The sequence below is a fragment of the Plectropomus leopardus genome, chromosome 12 (genome assembly GCF_008729295.1).
Source record: "Plectropomus leopardus isolate mb chromosome 12, YSFRI_Pleo_2.0, whole genome shotgun sequence".
Taxonomy (NCBI): domain Eukaryota; kingdom Metazoa; phylum Chordata; class Actinopteri; order Perciformes; family Serranidae; genus Plectropomus; species Plectropomus leopardus.
In genome coordinates, this window is record NC_056474.1 from 9,564,080 (window position 1) to 9,587,491 (window position 23,412).

Consider the following 23,412-nt stretch of genomic DNA (forward strand, 5'->3'; position numbering starts at 1 on the left):
TGTCAAAAAAAAAATGGACAGCAAGGCAATAGTATAGTATGTCGAAAAAAAGTCAAATTTTGACCTCTCCTAAAAATGGCTGAAAACGACATAGAATAGCTTTTAGAGAAGTGTGAAAGTATACAAAGTGGGAATAAAGGCCAAAAAAGGCCAAAAAGTGGATAATTTAGCATGTCAAAAAAAATGGACAGCAAGGCAATAGTATAGTATGTCAAAAAAAGTCAAATTTCGACCCCTCTTAAAAATGGCTGAAAACAACATAAAATAGCTTGTAGAGATGCGTCATATTATACAAAGTGGGAATGAAGGCCCAAAAATGACAAAAAATTGATAATTTAGCATGTCAAAAAAAAATGGACAGCAAGGCAATAGTATAGTATGTCGAAAAAAGTCAAATTTTGACCCCTCTTAAAAATGGCTGAAAACGACATAGAATAGCTTGTAGAGATGCGTCATATTATACAAAGTGGGAATGAAAGTCCAAAAATGACAAACAATTGATAATTTAGCATGTCAAAAAAAAAATGGGCAGCAAGGCAATAGTATAGTATGTCGAAAAAAAGTCAAATTTTGACGTCTCCTAAAAATGGCTGAAAACGACATAGAATAGCTTTTAGAGAAGTGTGAAAGTATACAACGTGGGAATAAAGGCCAAAAAAGGCCAAAAACTTGATAATTTAGCATGTCAAAAAAAATGGACAGCAAGGCAATAGTATAGTATGTCGAAAAAAGTCAAATTTTGACCTCTCCTAAAAATGGCTGAAAACGACATAGAATAGTTTGTAGAGATGCGTCATATTATACAAAGTGGGAATGAAGGCCCAAAAATGACAAAAAATTGATAATTTAGCATGTCAAAAAAAGTGGACAGCAAGGCAATAGTATAGTATGTTGAAAAAAAGTCAAATTTTGACCTCTCCTAAAAATGGCTGAAAACGACATAAAATAGCTTGTAGAGACGCGTGAAAGTACACAAAGTGGGAATAAAGGCCAAAAAAGTTCAAAAACCTCATACTTTAGGTTGTCAAAAAATTTGGCCAACAAGGCAATATTATAGTATGTCGAAAAAAGTAGAATTTTGATTGGTCCTAAAAATGACTGAAAACAACATAGAATAGCCTGTAGATATGCATCATAATATAGAAACTGGGATTCAAAGCCAAAAAAGCACAAAATCCTAATAATTGAAGAAGTCAAAACATTGGCCCACAAGGCAATAATTCAGGTCAGTTCCTTTATTGTCATACCAATCTCACTTTAAAGTGTCGTTTAGAACAAAATTTCTTTTCAGTTGTCTCATCATAATGCAGGATAAAAAACAGCAGCAAGAACGTTGTGCCAGATAAAAACAGCTAGTATTTACATAAAAAGTACAAAATGTAAATAGAAATAGGTGTCACAAAATTAGAAACTACATATATAAGTACTACTTGGGATATAAATAATTATTGCACAGGTGTATATTTATATTATATTACACAGTCCAATGAAGCAGTCCTGTGTGGGTGTGTGAAGGGGGTGGAGGGGTCATTGACTTGAGTTTAACAGTCTTATGGTCTGTGAGAATAAGCTAATGCAGATCCTGGCTGTACTGCTTTGAAGGCTGTAAATCCTCTTTCCAGAGTTTAGCAGTGAGAACAGCCCAAGGTGGGGGTGTGAGGAGTCTTTGCTGTTGTTATGAGACCTTATCATGCAGCGTTGCTTTGAAACATCTTGGATGGGAGGAAGTAAAGTCCTGATGATTTTGTCCGTTGTCCTCACTACCATCTGAAGGGACTTCCAGTCGGAGGCACTGCAGGCTCGAGCCCAGTAAGAAATGCAGCTGGTCAGAATGCTCTCTATGGTGCCTCTGTAGAAGGTTGTGAAAATGGAGGGGGGAGGTGTGCTCTCTTCATCCGGCGCAGGAAGTGCATGCGCTGCTGACCTCTCTTTACAAGAGCTCCGCTGTAATGGGACCAGATCAGAGTGTAATAATACAGTATGTCGAAAAAAAGTCAAATTTTAACTGCTCCTAAAAGCATCTGAAAACGACATAGAATAACTTGTAGAGACACATCATAATATACAAAGTGGGAATAAAGACCAAAAAAGACCAAAAAATTGATAATCTAGCATGTCAAAAAAATGGACATGAAGTCAATAGTATAGTATGTCGAAAAAAGTCAAATTTTGACCCCTCCAAAAAACTGCCAAAAACGACATAGAATAGATTGTAAAGATACGTCATATTATACAAAGTGGGAATGAAGGTCCAAAAATGACAAAAAACTCATGAATCAGCACGTCAAAAAAAAAAGAAAAATAAAAAAACGGCCAACAAGGCAATAGTATAGCATGTCAAAAAAAGTCAAATTTGGACCCCTCCTAAAAATGACTGAAAATGACATGAAATAGCTTGTAGAGATGCGTGAAAGTATACGAAGTGGGAATGAAGGCCCAAAAATGCCAAAGTTTGATAATTTAGTATGTCAAAAAAATGGACAAGGCAATAGTATAGTATGTCGAAAAAAGTAAAATTTTGACCCCGCCAAAAAACTGCCAAAAATGACATAGAATAGCTTGTAGAGATGCGTCATATTATACAAAGTGGGAATGAAGGTCCAAAAATGCCAAAAAATTGATAATTTAGCATGTCCAAAAAATGGACAACAAGGCAATAGTATAGTATGCCGAAAAACGTCACATTTTGACCCCTCCTAAAAATGGCTGAAAATGACATAAAATAGCTTGTAGTGACGCGTCATATTATACAAAGTGGGAATGAAGGCCCAAAAATGCCAAAAAATTGATAATTTAGCATGTCCAAAAAATGGACAACAAGGCAATAGTATAGTATGTCGAAAAAAGTCAAATTTTGACGCCTCCTAAAAATGGCTGAAAATGACATAAAATAGCCTGTAGAGACACATGAAAGTATACAAAGTGGGAATAAAGGCCAAAAAAGGCCAAAAACTTGATAATCTAGTATGTCGAAAAAATTGACATGAAGTCAATAGTATAGTATGTCGAAAAAAGTCAAATTTTGACCCCTCCAAAAAAATGCCAAAAACGACATAGAATACTTTGTAGAGACGCGTCATATTATACAAAGTGGGAATGAAGGTCCAAACATGCCAAAAATCACATGAATCAGCACGTCAAAAACAAACAAACAAACAAAAAACAGCCAGCAAGGTAATAGTATAGTATGTCGAAAAAAGTCAAATTTGGACCCCTCCTAAAAATGGCTGAAAGCGACATATAGTAGTTTGGAGAGATGCGTCATAGTATACAAAGTGGGAATGAAGGCCAAAAAAGGCCAAACAATTTGTATTTAGCATGTCAAAAAAATGGACAGCAAGGCAATAGTATAGTATGTCGAAAAAAGTCAAATTTTGACCTCTCCAAAAAACTGCCAAAAACAACATAGAATAGCTTGTAGAGATGCGTCATATTATACAAAGTGGGAATGAAGGCCCAAAAATGCCAAAAAATTGATAATTTAGCATGTCCAAAAAACGGACAACAAGGCAATAGTATAGTGTGTCGAAAAAAGTCAAATTTTGACGCCTCCAAAAATGGCTGAAAATGACATAAAATAGCCTGTAGAGACGCATGAAAGTATACAAAGTGGGAATAAGGTCAAAAAAGGCCAAAAACTTGATAATCTAGTATGTCGAAAAAAAATTGACATGAAGTCAATAGTATAGTATGTCGAAAAAAGTCAAATTTTGACCCCTCCAAAAAACTGCCAAAAACGACATAGAATACTTTGTAGAGACGCGTCATGTTATACAAAGTGGGAATGAAGGGCCCAAAACATGCCAAAAAATTGATAATTTAGCATGTCCAAAAAATGGACATCAAGGCAATAGTATAGTATGTCGAAAAAAGTCAAATTTTGACGTCTCCAAAAAAATGCCAAAAACAACATAAAATAGCTTGTAGAGATGCGTCATATTATACAAAGTGGGAATGAAGGCCAAAAAATGCCAAAAACTTGATAATCTAGTATGTCAAAAAAATTGACATGAAGTCAATAGTATAGTATGTCGAAAAAAGTCAAATTTTGACCCCTCCACAAAACTGCCAAAAACGACATAGAATACTTTGTAGAGACGCGTCATGTTATACAAAGTGGGAATGAAGGTCCAAACATGCCAAAAAACTCATGAATCAGCACGTTAAAAACAAACAAACAAAAAACAGCCAGGGAGGCAATAGTATAGTATGTCGAAAAAAGTCAAATTTTGACGTCTCCAAAAAAATGCCAAAAACGACATAGAATAGCTTGTAGAGAAGCGTGAAAGTATATAAATTGGGAATGAAGGCCAAAAAAGGCCAAAAAATGTGGGATTTAGCATGTCAAAAAAATTGCCAGCAAGGCAATAGTATAGTATGTCGAAAAAGTCAAATTTGGACCCCTCCAAATAACTGCCGAAAATGACACAGAATAGCCTGTAGAGACGCGTGATATTATACAAAGTGGGAATGAAGGCCCAAAAATGCCAAAAATTGATAATTTAGCATGTCCAAAAAATGGACAACAAGGCAATAGTATAGTATGTCGAAAAAAGTCAAATTTTGACGCCTCCTAAAAATGGCTGAAAATGACATAGAATACTTTGTAGAGATGTGTCATGTTATACAAAGTGGGAATGAAGGTTCAAACATGCCAAAAAATTGATAATTTAGCATGTCCAAAAAATGGACAACAAGGCAATAGTATAGTATGTCGAAAAAAGTCAAATTTTGACGTCTCCAAAAAAATGCCAAAAACGACATAGAATAGCTTGTAGAGACGCGTGAAAGTATATAAATTGGGAATGAAGGCCAAAAAATTTGTAATTTAGCATGTCAAAAAAATGGACAACAAGGCAATAGTGTAATATATCGAAAAAAGTCAAATTTTGACGTCTCCAAAAAAACTGCCAAAAACGACATAGAATACTTTGTAGAGACGCGTCATATTATACAAAGTGGGAATGAAGATCCAAACATGCCAAAAAACTCATGAATCAGCACGTCAAAAACAAACAAAAAAAAACAGCCAGCAAGGCAGTAGTATAGTATGACGAAAAAAAAAATAATTTGGACCCCTCCTAAAAATGGCTGAAAGCGACATAGAGTAGTTTGGAGAGATGCGTCATAGTACACAAAGTGGGAATAAAGGCCAAAAAAAGGCCAAAAAATTTGTAATTTAGCATGTCAAAAAAAGTGGACAGCAGTGTAATAGTATAGTATGTCGAAAAAAAGTCAAATTTTGCCCCCTCCTAAAAATTTCTGAAAACTACATATAATAGCTTGTAGAGACACGTCACAGTATAAAAAAGCCAAAATCCTCAGATTTTGGAATGTGAAAAATATGGCAAAAAGGCAATAGTATAGTATGTCGAAAAAAGTCAAATTTTGCCCCCTCCTAAAAAACGTCTGAAAACGACATAGAATAGGTTGTAGAGACGCGTGAAAGTATAGAAAGTGGGAATAAAGGCCAAAAAGGCCAAAAAAATTGAGAATTTAGCATGTTAAAAAATTGGCCAGCAAGGCAATAGTATATTATGTCGAAAAAAGTCAAATTTTGACCCCTCCAAAAAATGGCTGAAAACGACATAGAATAGTTTGTAGAGACGCGTCATAGTATACAAAGTGGGAACAAAGGTCAAAAAGGCCAAAAAATTGAGAATTTAGCATGTCAAAATATGTCCAAAAAAGGCAATAGTATAGCATGTAGAAAAAAGTCAAATATTGACCCCTAATAAAAATGGCTGAAAACCACATAGAATAGCTTGTAGAAATGCGCCATAGTATATAAAGTTGAAATAAAGGCCAAAAACCTCATAATTTAGTATCTCAAAAACATGGCCAAAAAGGCAGTAGTACAGTAGGTTGAAAATTAGCTCAATTTTATTCACCCAATATGCGGAAGTTTCCTAGAAGATAACATCCAACAGATGCACAAAATGCCATTTCAAAGCACTGTCTGCATAGATGTGCATTAAAACTGGTGTTTTTAAAAATGTCATGACCTTAATTTGTTTTGTTTTTGTAACCGACACGGATGCCTGCAAAACCAATTCTGTCAAATGGTGTTAATGCTAGAGGATTACACCTGTCGCATTGCAGTTTCATTAGATGTTTTATACAGACAGTATATTTTTTAAAACCTTTGATAGGTTACTCATATCATAGAAGGAAAATATTTCTCTTTAGTCATTTAATCAACTTGTACAAAAACCTAGCCAAACTGTTGCCCTTGACATTCTGGCTTGTGTTCTCTCAGATGTATTTTGGAGATTTTCACTGTGAAGACCTTGTTCACCTGTTAGCCCTCTGGGAAACTCAAGTTCAATCTCAGGTCTTTTTGTAAGTGCTTGGCTCACATCATCTCCTGGAATTGTTCTCAAATGTATTGTCAGATGAGTTTCTTTCTGCCAAATCTTCACTGATGCTTTTTTGGGGGAAGTGTGTCGGGTTTAGAACAGGTTGACCTTGTGATCAACAATGAGTGGTTAAAGACTTGAGATCAAACCGTGATGGTTTTTACGTGACAAGCCTTGAACATTTGTACTTGCCGACACTGACATCTACACCTTTAAAATGCTATGCTTCACTCTGATTCTCCTCGCAGGTCTCCTAAAAACCCTGCCACAATGTGTAAGACCTAACCATCAACGATCTGTAATAAGTCATTGACTGATTGCTTGTCATAGTTGGTGAATAACTGTGATATCAAATTGTGAGATTTCATTAATGTGAGCGTGGGATTATAATTAATGTTTTCGCAAAGGTATAATTAGAAAAACATTTATTAGAATTTTACAGTGAAAAAACGTGGGTTTCAACCTGTACTACATACAAAAATGTTCATTGTTTTTGGTATGAAAAAGGATGCTGCAACAGTTTAACGGAGGTACTAATTATTTACGAAATGAACGTTATACCTTAAGCCTCACTGAGGTTGTCTGCAATCTGGGAGAAACCTGCAGCGTTAAGAGCTGTGACCAGGCTCTCCACGGTAGCCTGTGTTCCCTCTCTGTCCTGCCAGGCTACAAGCAACAGTTTGGCCTGCATGTCGACATCTTCACTGTCTGTTTCAATCTCACGCAACTCTGCGGCCTTCATTTCCAAATGAGATGCCAGCGTCTTCCACTGTGCTCCCAGTTTGGCTGCAATGTCATCCATCTGCTGGTTTGTCACCATTTTGTTCTGTATGCTTGGACCTGGAAAAAAGACAATGGAGTATAAAAATAGACTCTTGATTTAAAACAGGGCGAAGTCAGCTAATGAGTAGAGCATGAGAAAATTTAACCTCGAAACTAGAAATGGGTAATCAAAATAGCAAAACAAAGTATAACATGTCGTTGCAAATACCATGGATAAAGTCACAGCATTAAAAAGTGACAGTATATGTCGTCCAAAATAGCACCAAAATGTCATACTATAGCATGTTTTACAATATTGCATAAAAAAAGTCATACCATAGTTTGTAATCGAAAAGAGTGCCGTAGAGTCCTGCTATAGTATGTCGTCCAAGATAGCACCAAGAAGTCATACTACACTATCTCGTCCAGAATAGCGTAATAAAGTCATACTATAGTTCCAAATAGCAAAAAACGTCATTCTATAGCATGTCATCAAAAATTGCACCACAAATTCATACTATAGTATGTTGTCCAATATAGCATCCAAATGTCGTACTATAGTATGTTGTCTAAAATTCCATAAAAAAAAGTCATACGATTTTATGTCGTCCAAAATAGGACCAAAAAGTCAAACTAAAGTATGCTGTCCAAAATAGCATCAAAATGTGATACTATACTATATTGTCAAAATTGCACCAAAAAGTCATACTGTAGTACGTCATCCAAAGTAGCACCAAAAAGTCATATGATAGCTTGTTTTTCAATATTGCATAAAAAAGTCATACCATAGTATGGCATTGAAAAGAGCACCATCAAGTCATACTATTGTATGTCGTCCAAAATAGGACCAAGAAGTCATACCATTGTATGTTGTCCAAAATAGGAACAAAAAGTCACACTATAGCATGCTGTTCAAAAAAAGCACCAAAATGTCATACTAAAGTATGTTGTCCCAAATAGCACACAAAAGTCATTCTATAGTATGTTGTCCAAAATAGCATTAAAAGTCATACTATATTATGTCACTCGAAAATGCACTAAAAACTCATATTTTTGTATGCTGTCCAAATAGCATAAAAAAAGTCATACCATTGTATGTTTTCCAAAACAGCAGAAAATTCATACTTACATTGTGTAATCCAAAATAGCATAAAAAAATCATAGGATAGTCTTTCATTAGAAAATTTTGAAAAAATGCATAGCATGTCCTTGTTAAAAATCCTTAAAATGTTATAGTATAACATGTTCTTTTAGAAATCATAAAAATGTCATTATATCACGTCACTTTACAATATCATAAAAATATGAGTGTAGTATGTCATTTGAAGTGACCAAAAAATGTCATAGTATAGTGTGTCATTTTTTAAAATCATGAAAATGTCATAGTAAGTATGTCACTTCAAAAATCATTAAAATGTCATAGTATAGTATGTCATTTAAAAATAGTGTACAGGACCCTTAACAATAAAAGATTGTGTTGAATCAGGGATTATTCAAACTCACTGTCATTGCTGTCTTTGAGAAGATTGTCTCCATTATCATCGTCATCTTCCTCTCCTGTCTTGATCTCTTCAGAGGGAATATCCTTCTGTATGTATGCAATGAAAATCACAATATCAGTGTTTGTCAACTGTTTTTGTGGCCATCATACAGTGTTTTTATAATGATGAATCCTCACCGGCAGTTCTTTGGCCAGTTTGCTGACCATGCTGTCCAGGTAGTCTGCCAGGCTCTTGAACTTCTGGTTAGTTGGTTGAAAGAAGTGTGGACTTCTTCGGGACAGAAGCCTCAGAGCACGCCAGCCGTAGTTTGGGTTCCTAACAACCCTGAATAGATTTACAGGGAGAAACAGACGAGTCACTCAAAACACATACAGAGGAAAAAAACTGGGCAAGAGGCCAGCAAGGCTGCTTTAGGGGAAAAGCTCTTACATTTTTTAAAAATCATTTTGTTTGTGCAATCTGACATTGCACTTCTAAATAAAAAATGCTGAATCACTTAATTTTTGTTTTAAACTATTTCTAGTGTCTTTTTTTAACTGAATTGCCTTATTGACCTGTAATATAAAGATGTAGCAGGATCAACAAAAAATGTAATTTCTTATTTTAAACTTTGTTTTAAAAATGACTAATAAATCTACCTTCAACCCTCCATGTTAGTTTTGTCCTTTTTAATGTGAAACTCTCAGTGCTGCATTTCTTGTATGAAAGATGCTATATAAATACAGTTTATTATTATTATTATTGCAAATGGACGAAATATGTTCAGGGAGCAGAGAATGGGGAGTACAGTGTGGAACAGAACAGAAAGCTGTTTTTTTTCCTCCACGAGTGCGGAGCTTTTAATAACCGAAAGTATATATATATATGCACTGTTGAAATATATATATATATATATTTCAACAGTGCTCCAAATTAATGATCTATCTCCAAAAATAGAAACAAACGCTTATATCAAGTTGAGCTGTCATGATTGTGTGGGAAACTGTGATATGTCAAAGTGCAAACTTACTTGTACTCTTCTTCCACCATGTTAGCAGGGTCAGCCTGTTCAATGGCCTCCGCAAAGAATTCATCCAATGATGGCATGAACTCCCTGAATGAAATCAGATGTAAGAAAACAAACAAAAATATTTAATTTCATGAAAAGGTAGCTGTGACTGAAGATGGGAACTGTTGCCTTGCTTTCTGAACCACTGACCTGCTGTCCGACTTGCAGGCCTCCATGTTGTCATGGTTCAGGTTCCACAGTCGAGTCAACTCATCACTAATAAAAGAGTGTGAATTAATACAGTGAACCCCAGTTATAGCCTACAAGTTATTTTTAAAGAAATATAATCACATGACCTGCACAGTATTTTAGCAGGGTGAATGCTTGAGCAATATTACAAGACAGGGTGTGCTTTACTGTCATTTACGCCAGTCGGTCAGCAAATCTTGCTTTACTTTGTCACTGTTTCAAAAATAATTAATTTATTGTATTATTTTTTTCTTGTGTGTATGAGTTGGAAAATGACCAAAATAAACTAAACTTGTTATCACCTTTTCCATGAAAAACCTGGGGTCTGACTAATTAATTTACAAAACACAATACATTACTACAACACTCCTACTGTATTTAATGAAACCTAGTTTGCTACTCCAGAAATTAGGCTGAGCCTTAGTAAACCTAGCAACCAAGACAATTTCGAGTCCGTGTTGAGCTAATGTTTTAGAGATCAGGGATTTTCCTTATTGAATTAATAGCACATGTTAATGTATAACTTGATAGATTCAGCTAATCTGTCCACAAACTTCACATCTAAGCAATTTTCAGGTCATTAACATGTCATAGACTCCCCGGCACACTTGATGTAATCCAAACATTTCCAATAACAGTTAAGTCCAGAGCACTGTTAAGTCCAACAACCAAAATGCTGATATCAGAATAGTAGCCTGGTGTTTTTTGATTCAGCTTTGGAGGGCTACAATGTCACAGTGGAAATAGCAGAGTAATATTTTTAATGATGCAAAAATATGCTGTCATGATCAGTCAGATTGTCTGGTCGGATCTACTTGTTGTATAATTACTATTAAAGGGTTGAAACCTGAGATTTATTTAAAAAAAATAAAACAATCTCCCTCATCTCTGCACTGCTCTGCTAGCCCACCACTCGATTACATCACATACTTTCCCATGAAAATCTTGCGGTCTGGCCCTTTTCCAAGGAAGTCCTCAGGAGCTTGTCGTTTCCTGGTGGGTCTTTTGGGTTTGTCATCTACTGTCCTGTTAAAGAGGGCGCAAGTCAATGTAAACATGCTTAATCAGATATAAATTATTATATGCTGTGATTATGTTAAGGGCTGCTGTACCTTTCCTTCACAAAGCTCGGGCATCCTTCATTTTTCCAGCCATTCCAGTTCTCCTCTGTGTTGAGGATATGCTGTCAAAGATGAAACACAACACCGGCCGGTTTAGCTTCTACATCCTCTACAGCAGCACACTAAAAGGCTACAGTGAGTCACTATCGCCCCTCAGGCCAGGGAGTATATAATAAAAGGCACGGCCCGTCCGTGGCTGCTTAGCAGTAGATATTTCTGCACTACAATACATAGGCACCTTGGACATTACGTCAAAGGTGTTATTTCTTCACACTCTGTTGATAAGGATAGTTCATTTTTTGAATGTTTTAAACTAAAATTATGCCCAGGCAATAGCTCCTTTAATGATTGGACAACTCTACTGAAAGTAGGTATGCCTCATTTCACATTTTGTCACCACAGAATTATATGGTTCCGTCTGAAATTTCTGTCAGAGATGACTTATTCATATATTCCTATTCTATGGCAACTTATTAACATTGTGTGAGGTTCCTTTTATTACTTAACTGTACTGTTATGTTCCATTTTTTTTTTAATTTCATGTGTAAGTTATTCATAATTATTATTGCTATTATTGTATTTTGTTATAGAATAGAATAGAAATACTTAATTAATCCTGTGAAGGAAATTGCTTTTTTACAGCAGCAAAAATAGAATAAAAAGAATAGAATAAAATAAAATGACAACGATAATAATAATAAAGATATATACAGTATGTACAGAGAACAAACAAACAGAAAAATCAAAAATATTAAAAAGAGCAAAAAAATGTGCAAATAAGTGTGCAAAAGTAAAGATGGATGCACAAGTGAGTCCAGTGCAGATGGTGAGTTCACCTGCCACACAGAGGGGAGCTGTTGAAGAGTCTTTCAAACATCGGGCACATAAGGGAAGATCTAATTTTATTACTGGATAACAATCTCTACTGCAAAACTCTGAAGCTCAATATCTCAAAACTGCTCAGGGCGCAGATAAAACAATATAATGCTGAGGTAGCAAGTTAAAAACTATTCCTAAAGCACGGCTTACCTCAACCATGGTGGCAAACTTGTCCCCATCAGGAGGGATCTCTCTCAGCAGCTACGAGAGAACAGTCACAGGTTAATTTAGGTTTATTTTTTCTCTCTAGAAACCATGCCAATAAAAACACAAACTGTCAAAATGGCATATATGGAAGAACCTTCACAAATCAAACCAAAGTCATCAGCATGGCTACATACTGCTGATGGTAAAAATGGAAAAAAATGTTTTGCTAATTCCTAAGTATCTACTGTACGTAATGTTAACAGCAAAAATGGGCAAACATTTATTTGCACAGTATATCAGTGTGATTTAGGACTGACCTGATAAACCAGTTTAGTAGTCTCTTCGATCCACATAGTCTGGTCATCATTCAGGACACTGCTGGAGCTGTAAGAGGACAAAGACAAGAACTAAATATGAACCTCCAGCAAGCAACGACTGTTTTCTGTCACACAAATGAAAGTTTGTTTACTGTTCTGAATAATCAGAGCAGAGACAAGCTTCACCTTTTGAACTTGACCTGACCCTTCAGGTACTGGAAGAGGATGAGGTACTGCAGAAGAATGTGCCGCCTGAAGTTGCCGTCGCTGAGCTGCAAGTCCATAAGCTGGAGCGCAAAGAAAAAAAGTGAGGTAATGTCCATCCCACATATTTGTTAAAATAAAAATAAACACATTCAATACAGATACAATCAGTACAAAAATACATATACAAACATATCGTATTTGAAAATGGGAATCCTCAGTAAATTAAAAAATAAGACTAATGTGGAAGTTTCTTGTTAACCAAGTGGAATGTGATCTCATCCAGCCTTTAAAAGGCAAGGATCACCCCAAAATATTTTTCCCTCTGACATGTAGCGCTACATATCAGACTAAATTGTTTCGGTATGTTTTGCCGAATGTCAAATGAGATGGAACTAGGTGGCACTCGGCTTGTGGTGCTCAAAGCACCAAAAGAAAGAACACATTTGAAAAACTAAATAGCAATGTCTCTTTTCAAGAAGCATTACCCGAATACTCAGAGAACCTAAAGATCTTGTTGTGAGCAGTTTTATGTAGGAATTACTTTCTTTCTGCCCAACTACATCTGATAACTGTATAACTGCACAGAAGGAAGTGTGCATTTACTCATAGAGGAGGGGCTTGTGTTCATGACAGCACACGATGTAAACATTAATGGCATCCTCTTCCGCTTAGCTTTAACACATCGGTTGGCTATGCACTAATTGGAAGGTGCTGTTTGGTAGACAGAAAATAGGTCCTACATAAAATTGCTCATAACAAGGTCTGTAGGTTATCTTAAACAAACTGGTCATGATTTCGGGAAAGAGACATTGCTGTTGAGTTTTTCAAATGTATTTTTTTTTGTACTTTGATCACCACAAGCTGAGTGTCATCTAGTTCCATTATGTTGGAGAGAAGGCAGACATCTCTACGGGCAATATCTCCAACACTCTGCATTTACACCAAAATAATCTCAACAGCACAACAGATGAGAGGAAATTGTATTTTTTTCAAATTTTGGGGTGAACTGTCCCTTTAACAGAAAAATTGTGTACACTGCAAATTTATTTTTTGGCATAAATTGAGTTCTCACCTTCTCACTTGTTAGAAACTTGGCAAAGTAGACGTGCTCTCCTCCAGATGCTCTCAGCTCTTCCAGCTTTCTCTTTGAGGCCTGCATGTCATCCAACTTGTAGCTCTTAAAAACTGCAAGCGTCTCATCTGAGAACTGAGCACCACAAAAAGAAATTCACACCGGCAGTGAGTCATTGCTTCTCAGCATCTACTTTGCTTTTTGATGTGATGTCATCTGTCAAAATATGCATGCATTACCTTAAGGAAAGTCATCCAGGAGAACTTCTCGTAACACTGCACGGGGTTTCTGAAGTAGTCCTGCAGTGTCCAGAACTTTCTGTACAAGTTGTAGTCAATTGGAATGGAACTGAAAGTAAACATTGACACAGTTTTTATAAACTTCAACACAGTAACAAGCTGAAGCCTTGGTCCTGTCTGCAGTTCAGCTTGGATCGTGGTTGTGCTGATGCTGTGGTTCTACTCAACACCAACTACTACTGCCATTATTATGAGTCATACCTCCACTTTTATGACGCACATATGACTGTTATTGCCATATACATAAATTACAGTATTTGCATGTAATATTACATGCTATCATAAATTACATTCATTCATTTGTATGCCTATAACTACTCTAAGGACAGAGGGATATAATATGCTGTAAGCCCTTAAAAGCAAATTTTGATTTGTGACAATGGGCTTATAAATACAATTGATTGCACTGTGCAAACAAAAGTGTGATTTAAATAGATATAAATACTTTTCTTAATCTTTACTGTGTATTTTAGAGTACAAACATCACTTACCATGGTGCGGGGGCATCATCCTCTCCCATTTCTCCTTCCTCAACCTCCATACAATCCTCCTTTTCTTCAGTGTGCTACAAACATGAAACCATGAACCAACAACAAAATTTTCAGATTATTACAAACCTATTAGATTGCTAGGGGGTAAGGAATGCTATATGAAGCCGATGTCATCCGGCAAACATTACATTAAAAACACACACAAAAAGGCTTAATAGAAGGCAGAAACAAAGGGAAGGGCGACAAGTGGTGCTAAACCATGAAACAAAGAAAACACTTTATAATTATTAAAATAAAATCCCCACTGGGGCTGATAAATTGAAATGTATCAACTATTATAAGGTGTCAACACTTACCTTCTGGCCGAGCGTGCTTTCCTGTTCATTTTTGTTGAACACTGTTATATTGTCCAGATTAAACTGGCTCTGCAGATTGAGACCTAGAATAAAAACAAATAGCCGTAAATTATAAAAAGTGCTATCGGATGGTGGCCACATATTATTGACTATCATACATTACATCCATGAGGGGCTGATGCTGTCTTATTTATTTTAAGACAACATACACAAATGCTGTGCTTACCTGATTTTTCAGACAGAGGGAAGAGACGTGCCAGGAAAAGCTGGATTCGGCCACAGAAAACAGTATTCTGCGATTTGGACAGCCTCCTTAAAAGATCTACACAAATTGCAAGCTGCATTACAAACAGCTCAACATTTTAAATATAAAAAGTCTTAGTTATTGACAAGAAGGAAAAACTATCCCTACCGTTACACATCCTCAACAAGTAGTTCTTCCCGGCAGTGTAAAAAGAGTTCTAGGAAAAAGGAAAGAGGAAAGTACAGACACATTGATTTAATGTTTTATGTTATGTCGGAGGAATACTTCAGTTATTTTTACTCAGAGCCTGTAGCTTTTTTTAATTTTTTTTTTTTTTTTACCGATTTCCAGGTGGAGACATTCTCCTCAACAAAAGAGAATATTCTGTCACATTGGTCGAGAGGAAGACAATCCAGTACGTCTCCCAGAAGAAGAAAAGGAGTTGTAGCAGAACAGATACCTGCATGAAGAGAGTGAAACAAGACAGCAAAAGCTTGATCTCAAGTCATAAACGATGTGTGTCAAAGACTTAATACACAAAGTGGTACAAATTTGTGTGCATTCAGAACGCAGTCTGCACATGCCGTGACATCACTGTAAGTGACAATTATGTATGTATTATTGGCAGGAGCAGCAATGTCAGATAAAGGCCTAACTGATGAATGTGAAAACAAAATTTAAGTTCAACCTCATGTCAGATCCATACAGTACTACAGTCAGATGACTTTGGCAAATAGGAGCTCTTTGTTGAAAGATACAAGGAACAAAGGTAAACGGGTGTAAGAGCAGAGCAGCAGGGCTGGGTAAGGGATGATTTGGGACAGAAACAGATCAATAACAAACTAAAGGCAATGAAAAAAAACAGTACACCTGACCAACAATTACTAGACAAAAATAACAGTAACAACCCATACCAATAAGGGTAAATACGAGGAAAGAATATTAGAAACGAACACAGAAATAACAGCACTAATAATAGAACACAACAGGATCAAGAAGAAATTAAAAGACAAAGTAAGATAGATGAATTAAAATAGACAACATCACATGAAAGTGAGTCTATAAAAATGGGTTTTAAGAAGTGACTTAAAAAGGTCACTGATTCTGTGAACTGTATTTCCTCAGGTAAGTCATTCCAAAGCTGGTATATATATTAGTTTTAAGCCTCAACTTTGGAACTGCCAGAATGGCCCACCTGAGGATCTAAAGCTGCGAACGTGCTCATAAGGGGTCAACATTTCCTAGGGGGCCAGACCGAAATGAACTTTAAAAGTGAGCAGTAAAATCTTAAAATCAATTCTAAAACATGCAGGGAGCCAACAGAGGGAAGCTAGGATTGGGGTTATTGTGATGTCGTCTGTGAAAACCTGTGAGAAGCCTAGCTGCTGTGTTCTGAACTAGCTGGAGGCAGGAAAGTAATTTTTTGACAAATACCAAAGAGGAGGGAGTTGCAGTAATATATTCTGGAGAAAATGAATGTGTGAATTACTTATGAAACTAAAACAAGTCTTCTTTGATTCATTGTTGTCATCTTACAAATTTAAGGAAATGAAGAACAAATTACCTTCTGTGACTGCATCAATACTCAGGAAGATGAGAGACAAGTATTCATCACAGCTCGCCTTCTGCTCAACCTGCAGACATAACGCACCAATGTAACGCTTACATACACACCCCTGATCATTTAACGAGATTAACTGACTTTAAAAGTAGATGGACGCTTATTTTACTTACGATTTGATCACCGAGAACACTCCTCAGCGCCTGGTCAAGTGTGGTTTTCTTCTCTGCCTCACTGTAACACACGAGGACAGTTAAATCAAAAGACTCGTAATATGCTAAACTGTCTGGTTTAATCACAGTTTGTGCAGAGGCTAAATCAACATCACTTACTTTCCAGGGAACTGGTTAAAAGCATTTATCAACGGTTTGCTGGTTCTGCTAACTAGGGCATGTCTGGCAGACACCTGTAGATGTGTGAGAGGACAGGAGACGACATTATTGAGGAGGGAATAATGAATGTTAGATAGCGTTTTGTTAGCTTAGCTAAGTTAGCATAGCTGCCCGCTAAGAGTACACCAGCTAACAGGAACAAACAGTTACTAACAGGAACAGACCTGCTATCTTGCTATAATAACAATTACGGCAAACAGTATAATGTAAGGCGCGCATTACGGAAAAAAGTTAATTCTGCGATTTCTCACCGTAAATTTGTCTTTAGCGTCGACAAAATTAAACAAGGACGGCGACATCTTTACAGCTCTGCAACCGGAACTGCCGCTAAACGTCTTCCGGTTTCCCCGGGAGCGCGGGGGCGTGTATTCAGGAGCGCGCTGGGCTGGAAAATGTTACAGATTATCACACATTAGGATCTTTATATACGGTCCGCGGTTTAGACATAATACATATTAGCAGAATTTAATGTTAGACCTGAGTTGTGATTTTTAACAGTTATTAAAAACATTTCCAAACTAATGTGACATTAGACAAGATAGAAAAGGTTGTTATGATATTAAATATTAATCTTTAGATACGGTCTATGGTCTAGACACATGCCTCAAGCTGTCCAGTAGTTGGATTGGCTATATTTAATTGTCTGGGTTTTTAGCTTAATATGGTTAAGGCAGAACTATTATTTTATGACAAGCAACAAATTCCTCCATCATAAATAGCCTAAATCTAGTCTGTTCCAGAAATAAATTCAAACACAGCTGCTATTGGTTTGTAGCCTAGTAAAACTACAAAACTGAGAACACTTTACATATACATTGAATGAAAATATTCAGTAACAAACTTTTTTTTTTTCAAAAATCCAAAATGTTTAAAATTATTATATTCATAAGGGGCTAAGCAATATCAGGGACTAAATTATATTAATGAGGTTACACAGTGGCTGGGGTTTGGCTTTGATTTCTTTATGTTTTTTTGTTGTTTTGTTTCTATCTTGACCCTCCATGGAAGCACAAATAACCATATTTCACAATAACTGGCTATGATAAATGTTGTAACTTTTAAAGAAAAAATCCTTTCAAAGCCACTTGCAGGTTTGAGAGTTCTGAGGGTATTTGAAATAAAATTAATTAAAATGTATACAAAATACAACTATTTAGGGTTGAATGTCCCTCCCCTTAGTCAAATCAAAAAGGTTGAACTCCCTCCTCAGTGCGAAAGGCCGTAGTGAAATGGAAGAAGAAATAGTTTTTGGAAAGTTGGGATTCCTTCTCATATTAGGATGTGAGTCAAGCTGATTTGATAGTTATGATTTAACTGCATGATTATCAGCATGCAGGTTTAGACCCAAGTTACACCAGAGGGCGGCAGTGTTGCACACTATTTGTCAAATTTAAACTGTCAGGTCATACAGTGCTCTGTTTGCATGAATGGAATACGTGTGTGTATGTGTGCCAATGTATGTGGAGGCTAATACAACACTGTAAAAAGTCTCTGCTTAAAGCATAAGTTGTCCATTAAAAATGTTACGTAAAAGTATTGAAGTATAATCAGGAAAATGTAAGCATTAACAGCAAAAGTACTCAATGTAGAAAAATGTCCCCTGCAACTTTTATACTGTACATCATACCGGCAAAATATTATTACTCATGCATTCATGTAAAGACAGGATTTTACTTTTGAAATATTTGGGGGGTTCTTTTAACCAAAAAATGTAATCAATTATCAGTTTTTATAACAATCTTCCAATTTTCTGTCAACTAATCATTTCAGTTCTACTTGTGCATTTTCATATGTTTTGAGTGCAAAGATATAAATTTGTAAATAAAGCTATCAAATCACTGTGATGGAGTAAAAGAACACAATATTTTCCTCTGAATTATAATGGGTTAGAAATATAAAGTGGCATGAGAAGAAAATACTCAAGTAAAGTACAAGTACCTCAGATTTGTTCAGCACTTAAATAAATATAGGTAGACTAAAATATATTCCACCGCGTGTGTGTGAGAGAGAGTGTGTGGACGTTCTGTACCCATGGCAGGATAGACCTGAAATCCACCCTTTCCTGACGATAATCCCTGTAGTATTTTACATAACATGGACATGCAGCTACTGACATAACATTTCTGCCTTGTCAATTGTGCTCACTCTTCATACTTTTTTTCCCAAAACATTTGCAAAACTGGATGGGTGATATTAAGTTGTATGTGTTCTTAAAGTTTGGGATTATGTTGTGAGGGACATGGCTACAGTGTAACATTTCATAGTAGGCTTCACAGCGGTCACAGCTCTCATATAAGTGTGTATTCACACACGTGTATCTGCGTTTGTGAGTGCACATGTCTGTTTCATAGGCAATTACAAATACATTTTTCACTAGCTTTTTTTCATTTTTTTCCTTAGACATTTCCCCTTAGCCTTTTTAAAACAACTTTCTAAATCTACCAATTTCTTGCGATTTTGCTCAGGTTTTAATGGTTAAAATACTTGTGAAAAACATCTAAAAGCAGCACAAGAAAAGTGATCGCTCCAGGTTTCAAAGGGTTAAATACATATATTTAAGGTGTATTCATGTAGATATTTGATCTAATTATAATTTTGTGGGCTTAGTTGAAAATGTCTGCTTTTCCAGACTCAAAATCCGACTTTGTCAAGTGCATGTGCACAAGGAATTTATATGCTGTATTTACAAACATTATTGACAAAAACAAACTTTCAACAACACCAGAAAACTTTAATAACCTGGAATTGGTTGTTTCCAAGTGTTAGTCTGCATGCTTTAAAACACTTGTTAATCATTTTGAGAGTGCTAGATTTTTCAATTCCTTGTTGTAAATTTTGGTGGTGGGGTGACCCTTTGATTTATGAATCCTGGACTTTAACTTTGACAGAACCAATGTGAACACCGTGGCTTGTTTTGATCTGTGTTAACCAAGCAGTTTCGCAGGTCAGGACCTCTAAAGTAGCTTGCAACAGTGGGACTATTCACCCTCTGCACCCTCTGACAAGTGTTTACAGCCCTGCTGTTACGAAGGCTGTTAACTGAACCTTAAGGTGCTGTGCTTAAGTGTTTGGAGAAACTCACGTAAGCAGTTAAAATGTAGGCCAGTAGTGTCGTCTAGAAAGTCTTGATGGGTCATTTTCATGACATCTGTGTGGTCACAGTGGTCATAAAAAGGAGAAGTGAGAACTGTTTTACTCTGCAGTTTTGATTGGCACCATGTTTCTTGTAGGCAGAGTTCTGCACCCCACCCCCCACCCCCCTCTCTGACACAGCAGTTTTTGAACCTTTGCCAAAAACTGATATAAAGCAGAGAGGGAGTGAGCATAGCAAGCAGTTTGCAGATAAGAGCTCTGCATCAGTCAGTATGTTGAGATGGGCTGAAGAGGGCTTATGGGGGGGTGGTTAGGGTTAAATATGTTGGATATGTTACTCTATACATTTTTCTGAGGAAGCTGACATGTACTCCTGAATGCAGGTGTTATGCTGTATTTTTTTTCTGTCTCTTAATTTTTTGTGACTATAGAACTCATATGTATGGTATGGTTGTAACACTTTTGTTTCAGCACCACTTACTGATTTTTTGTGATAGAGCTCTTAAATTTTGGCACAATGAACTCTTGTTTTGTCTACACTACAAATGGCCATGTATCAAACTTCTCCAACTATTAAACAGAAGTTATTAATACATATAAATTACAAAGAGTTCCATTGTTGCAACTTGCTCCACTACTGGTGTAAGTTGTAATAATAGACTAAAACAATACACAATTTTAAAAAAATATTTGCATGCATTGATAACTAATAACTCATTCCTACTAAGGTCTAATTTGTTAGGCAGTCTGTGAAATGCTTAATGCCTCACATGGAGTAAGTCCAAAATACAAACCTCCTACTACAGTCAAGTAGCCAGTCAACACATCCTCTGGCTGTACATTGAAGACTTTTTGACTGATACAGGGCAGCTGTGTTTATCCTTGTTCTCTGAGAGTTTTGTAATTTCTTGCAGTATCTGTACAGTGTCACATGGCAGATAGATCATTTTTTCTCACCAACTCTCCTGGCATACTGAAAAAAGGAGCAGCATAAGTAGATATCATGACTTCAGTTGCCATTGGGGTTAAATGTAATGAATTCTTAAAAGGTGTTACAACCACCTCCATCCCTGCCAGTTATTGTTAAGCTTGCTGGATTAGCATGGCGGTTTGAAATAAGGAAAATAAAAATGCCTCACAAATCTTGTATAAGTTACACAAATTTAAGTTCAACAGTATCAGTACTAATGAAAACAAAGGCTTGGTAAAAAAAACACAAACATGCAAACTGCTGAAAAAATATGTCCAAATTCACAGTATTGCATAATTTCTCCAAAATACAATAAAACACCATAAATCTTGATGCTTTTTGAAGCCAATATTAAACTGTAAACTTTACATTCCACTGTAGAATACTGTTAAAATAGGATGCTGGCAACAACAGCTGCCAGGAGTTTACATTATGTGAATTATTACAGTACTTTCAAATCATTATTTTGGTTGTAAAGTCTGCACACGTCTTCATTTAATTGTGAAATTTCACATGCAAGGCTGGGAAGGATGTGGTAATACAATAAATGTATCAAATGACTCATAGGTCATCCCTCCTTGGTGAAAATAGTGCTGTTACAACCATACCCAGTCAATATAGTTCTGCTTTTAAAGAGGCTCAGTAATTTCCCAAAACAGCTGGGCACTGTAGCTTTCAGCAAATATTAATCAGACAGAAGTGCACTTGCTTGGGATTATTTTCAGTTCTGGATTAATGAATATTTGCAGAGGTAGTTAGTATTTACTAGAGGAAGAGGTCCGTGGCACATATGAAGTTCTATCAATTTTTTGATGATTTTGGTCTTTTCATGACTTTTTTGATCATAGAAATATATAGAATAAAATAAACATTTTGGGAATGAAGGCTTAACCTGATTTTAACTGATGTCAGAGTAACAAGATATACGGTGCAATTTTCAACCCAACAACACAGCCTATCTAACACAAATCTTCAATACTTTCAACAGTTGAGATTAAAAAAAATAGCATACTTTATTTTGACTTTGCAAATTATTATTATTATTAATTTGCAAAGTCAAAATAAAGTATGCTATTTTTTTTAATCTCAACTGTTGAAAATATTGAAGATTTGTGTTAGATAGGCTGTGTTGTTGGGTTGAAAATTGCACCGTATATCTTGTTACTCTGACATCAGTTAAAATCAGGTTAAGCCTTCATTCCCAAAATGTTTATTTTGTCTATATAAACATAATGAGAGGACCACTGAACACTCTCCCATGCCAAGTCATGGAATAATCAAGCACAGCACGAGAGCCAAATAATTTGATGAAGGACAGTCTCAGACAAACTGACCGAGGGGCAACAAAAAGAGCATTGTCCATGTTGTTGAGGACAAACTTCAAAACAAGAGGCTAAACACAATGCTCTGACCTCGGAGGTTAAGCACACAAAGAGAGGGGATTTTAGATTGGCCGCTGTCACATGACCAGCCTCTGGAATTCCACCATAAAAAAATCATGTGAAGAAGTGTCATGTCATATAAGTGAGATAAACCCATCAGCACAGCTATCCTTCATTGATAAAATTAAGAGCATAGTGCATTTCAGTAGGTTTCTGACAGAGCTGTGGTAACATTGACAAGAGCAGAGAAATATTCCTCCTTGACGGGAGGAAAGCCATAAAGAATGATGTATATACTGAATGTAGATTTTTATTGTGATTTTTCCAGCCATTGCAATTTAATATAATGAACTATGTTGATTTGTGCAGGAACTTTTAGCCTCTCCCTCTTGCATGGCTTTATGCTTAATGTTGCATTAAATTTTGTGTGAGTGACTTTACATAATGTGATTTCACCTGACTAGCTGTGTGGCAATAAGTGGAACTTGGACTGGACAATATAACAAAATGTACACCTTTACTCCCTCACAGGGTATTGTAAAATTATTTGGGACACAGACGTTTTGTTAATGATCATCTCACACAGAGCAGAATAATGGGAATGCTCAACAAGAGGATGTGCATCCAACCACAGCGGTTATCCCGCTCACTGATTGGTGCTCAAACTAACAATCACTTGCGTCTCTTTAAATGACCTTGGCTGACTTGTCCTCAGACCGCAGGGCCTCTATTGAGAAATGTCCTCTTGTGGAGTTTCAAAGTCACTCGACACTTATTCAATGATTAGCCCAGGGTGTGGGGACCATCAAATACTCATAAGCCATAAAACGGGATGTGAGAGGAGCCGTGTGCGTAGATGGAGAGAGGACATTCTTGTGACACAGCCAAACAGGAAATCTCCATGATGGCAACATCTTGTCCAATCATGCTTTTTCATATGAAGAATCTAAAGTGCTGTTACGTGCAATTACCTGATCCACATCCTCGTGTTGTTTCACCAGAGATTTTTGGGACTGTCGCC

The 23,412-nt window shown here is 36.3% G+C and overlaps 1 protein-coding gene across 2 annotated transcripts; it reads right to left on the reverse strand.

Annotated features, from left to right (window-relative positions):
- Nucleotides 1-1,230: 1,230 nt before the first annotated feature.
- On the reverse strand, nucleotides 1,231-17,306 carry thoc1 (THO complex 1). Of its 2 annotated transcripts, XM_042498420.1 has the most exons (22): nucleotides 17,198-17,306; nucleotides 16,887-16,960; nucleotides 16,728-16,788; nucleotides 16,558-16,627; nucleotides 15,335-15,453; nucleotides 15,162-15,210; nucleotides 14,976-15,071; nucleotides 14,750-14,832; nucleotides 14,394-14,467; nucleotides 13,843-13,951; nucleotides 13,604-13,738; nucleotides 12,511-12,611; nucleotides 12,325-12,391; nucleotides 12,011-12,061; nucleotides 10,973-11,043; nucleotides 10,791-10,886; nucleotides 9,822-9,887; nucleotides 9,633-9,716; nucleotides 8,800-8,947; nucleotides 8,625-8,709; nucleotides 6,921-7,199; nucleotides 1,231-1,944 (listed from the first exon to the last, which is right to left on the reverse strand). In XM_042498420.1, the coding sequence occupies exons 1-21, from the start codon at nucleotides 17,243-17,245 to the stop codon at nucleotides 6,922-6,924; spliced, it is 1,965 nt and encodes a 654-aa protein (XP_042354354.1). In that variant the 5' UTR covers nucleotides 17,246-17,306; the 3' UTR covers nucleotides 1,231-1,944; nucleotide 6,921. The 2 variants fall into 2 exon arrangements, with proteins under 2 accessions (XP_042354354.1, XP_042354353.1); XM_042498419.1 differs by lacking the exon at nucleotides 1,231-1,944 and having other exon boundaries at nucleotides 6,768-7,199.
- Between the last annotated feature and the right edge of the window lie 6,106 nt (nucleotides 17,307-23,412).

Bases quoted from the DNA above. Each gene is read 5' to 3' on its own strand.
- thoc1 (XM_042498420.1), bottom strand. From the start codon at position 17,245: ATGTCGCCGTCCTTGTTTAATTTTGTCGACGCTAAAGACAAATTTACG. The intron at 16,789-16,886 runs GTAAGTGATGTT...CGTGTGTTACAG, and splicing joins TTTAACCAGTTCCCTGGAAA to TGAGGCAGAGAAGAAAACCA. The intron at 12,062-12,324 runs GTCAGTCCTAAA...GTTCTCTCGTAG, and splicing joins CTACTAAACTGGTTTATCAG to CTGCTGAGAGAGATCCCTCC.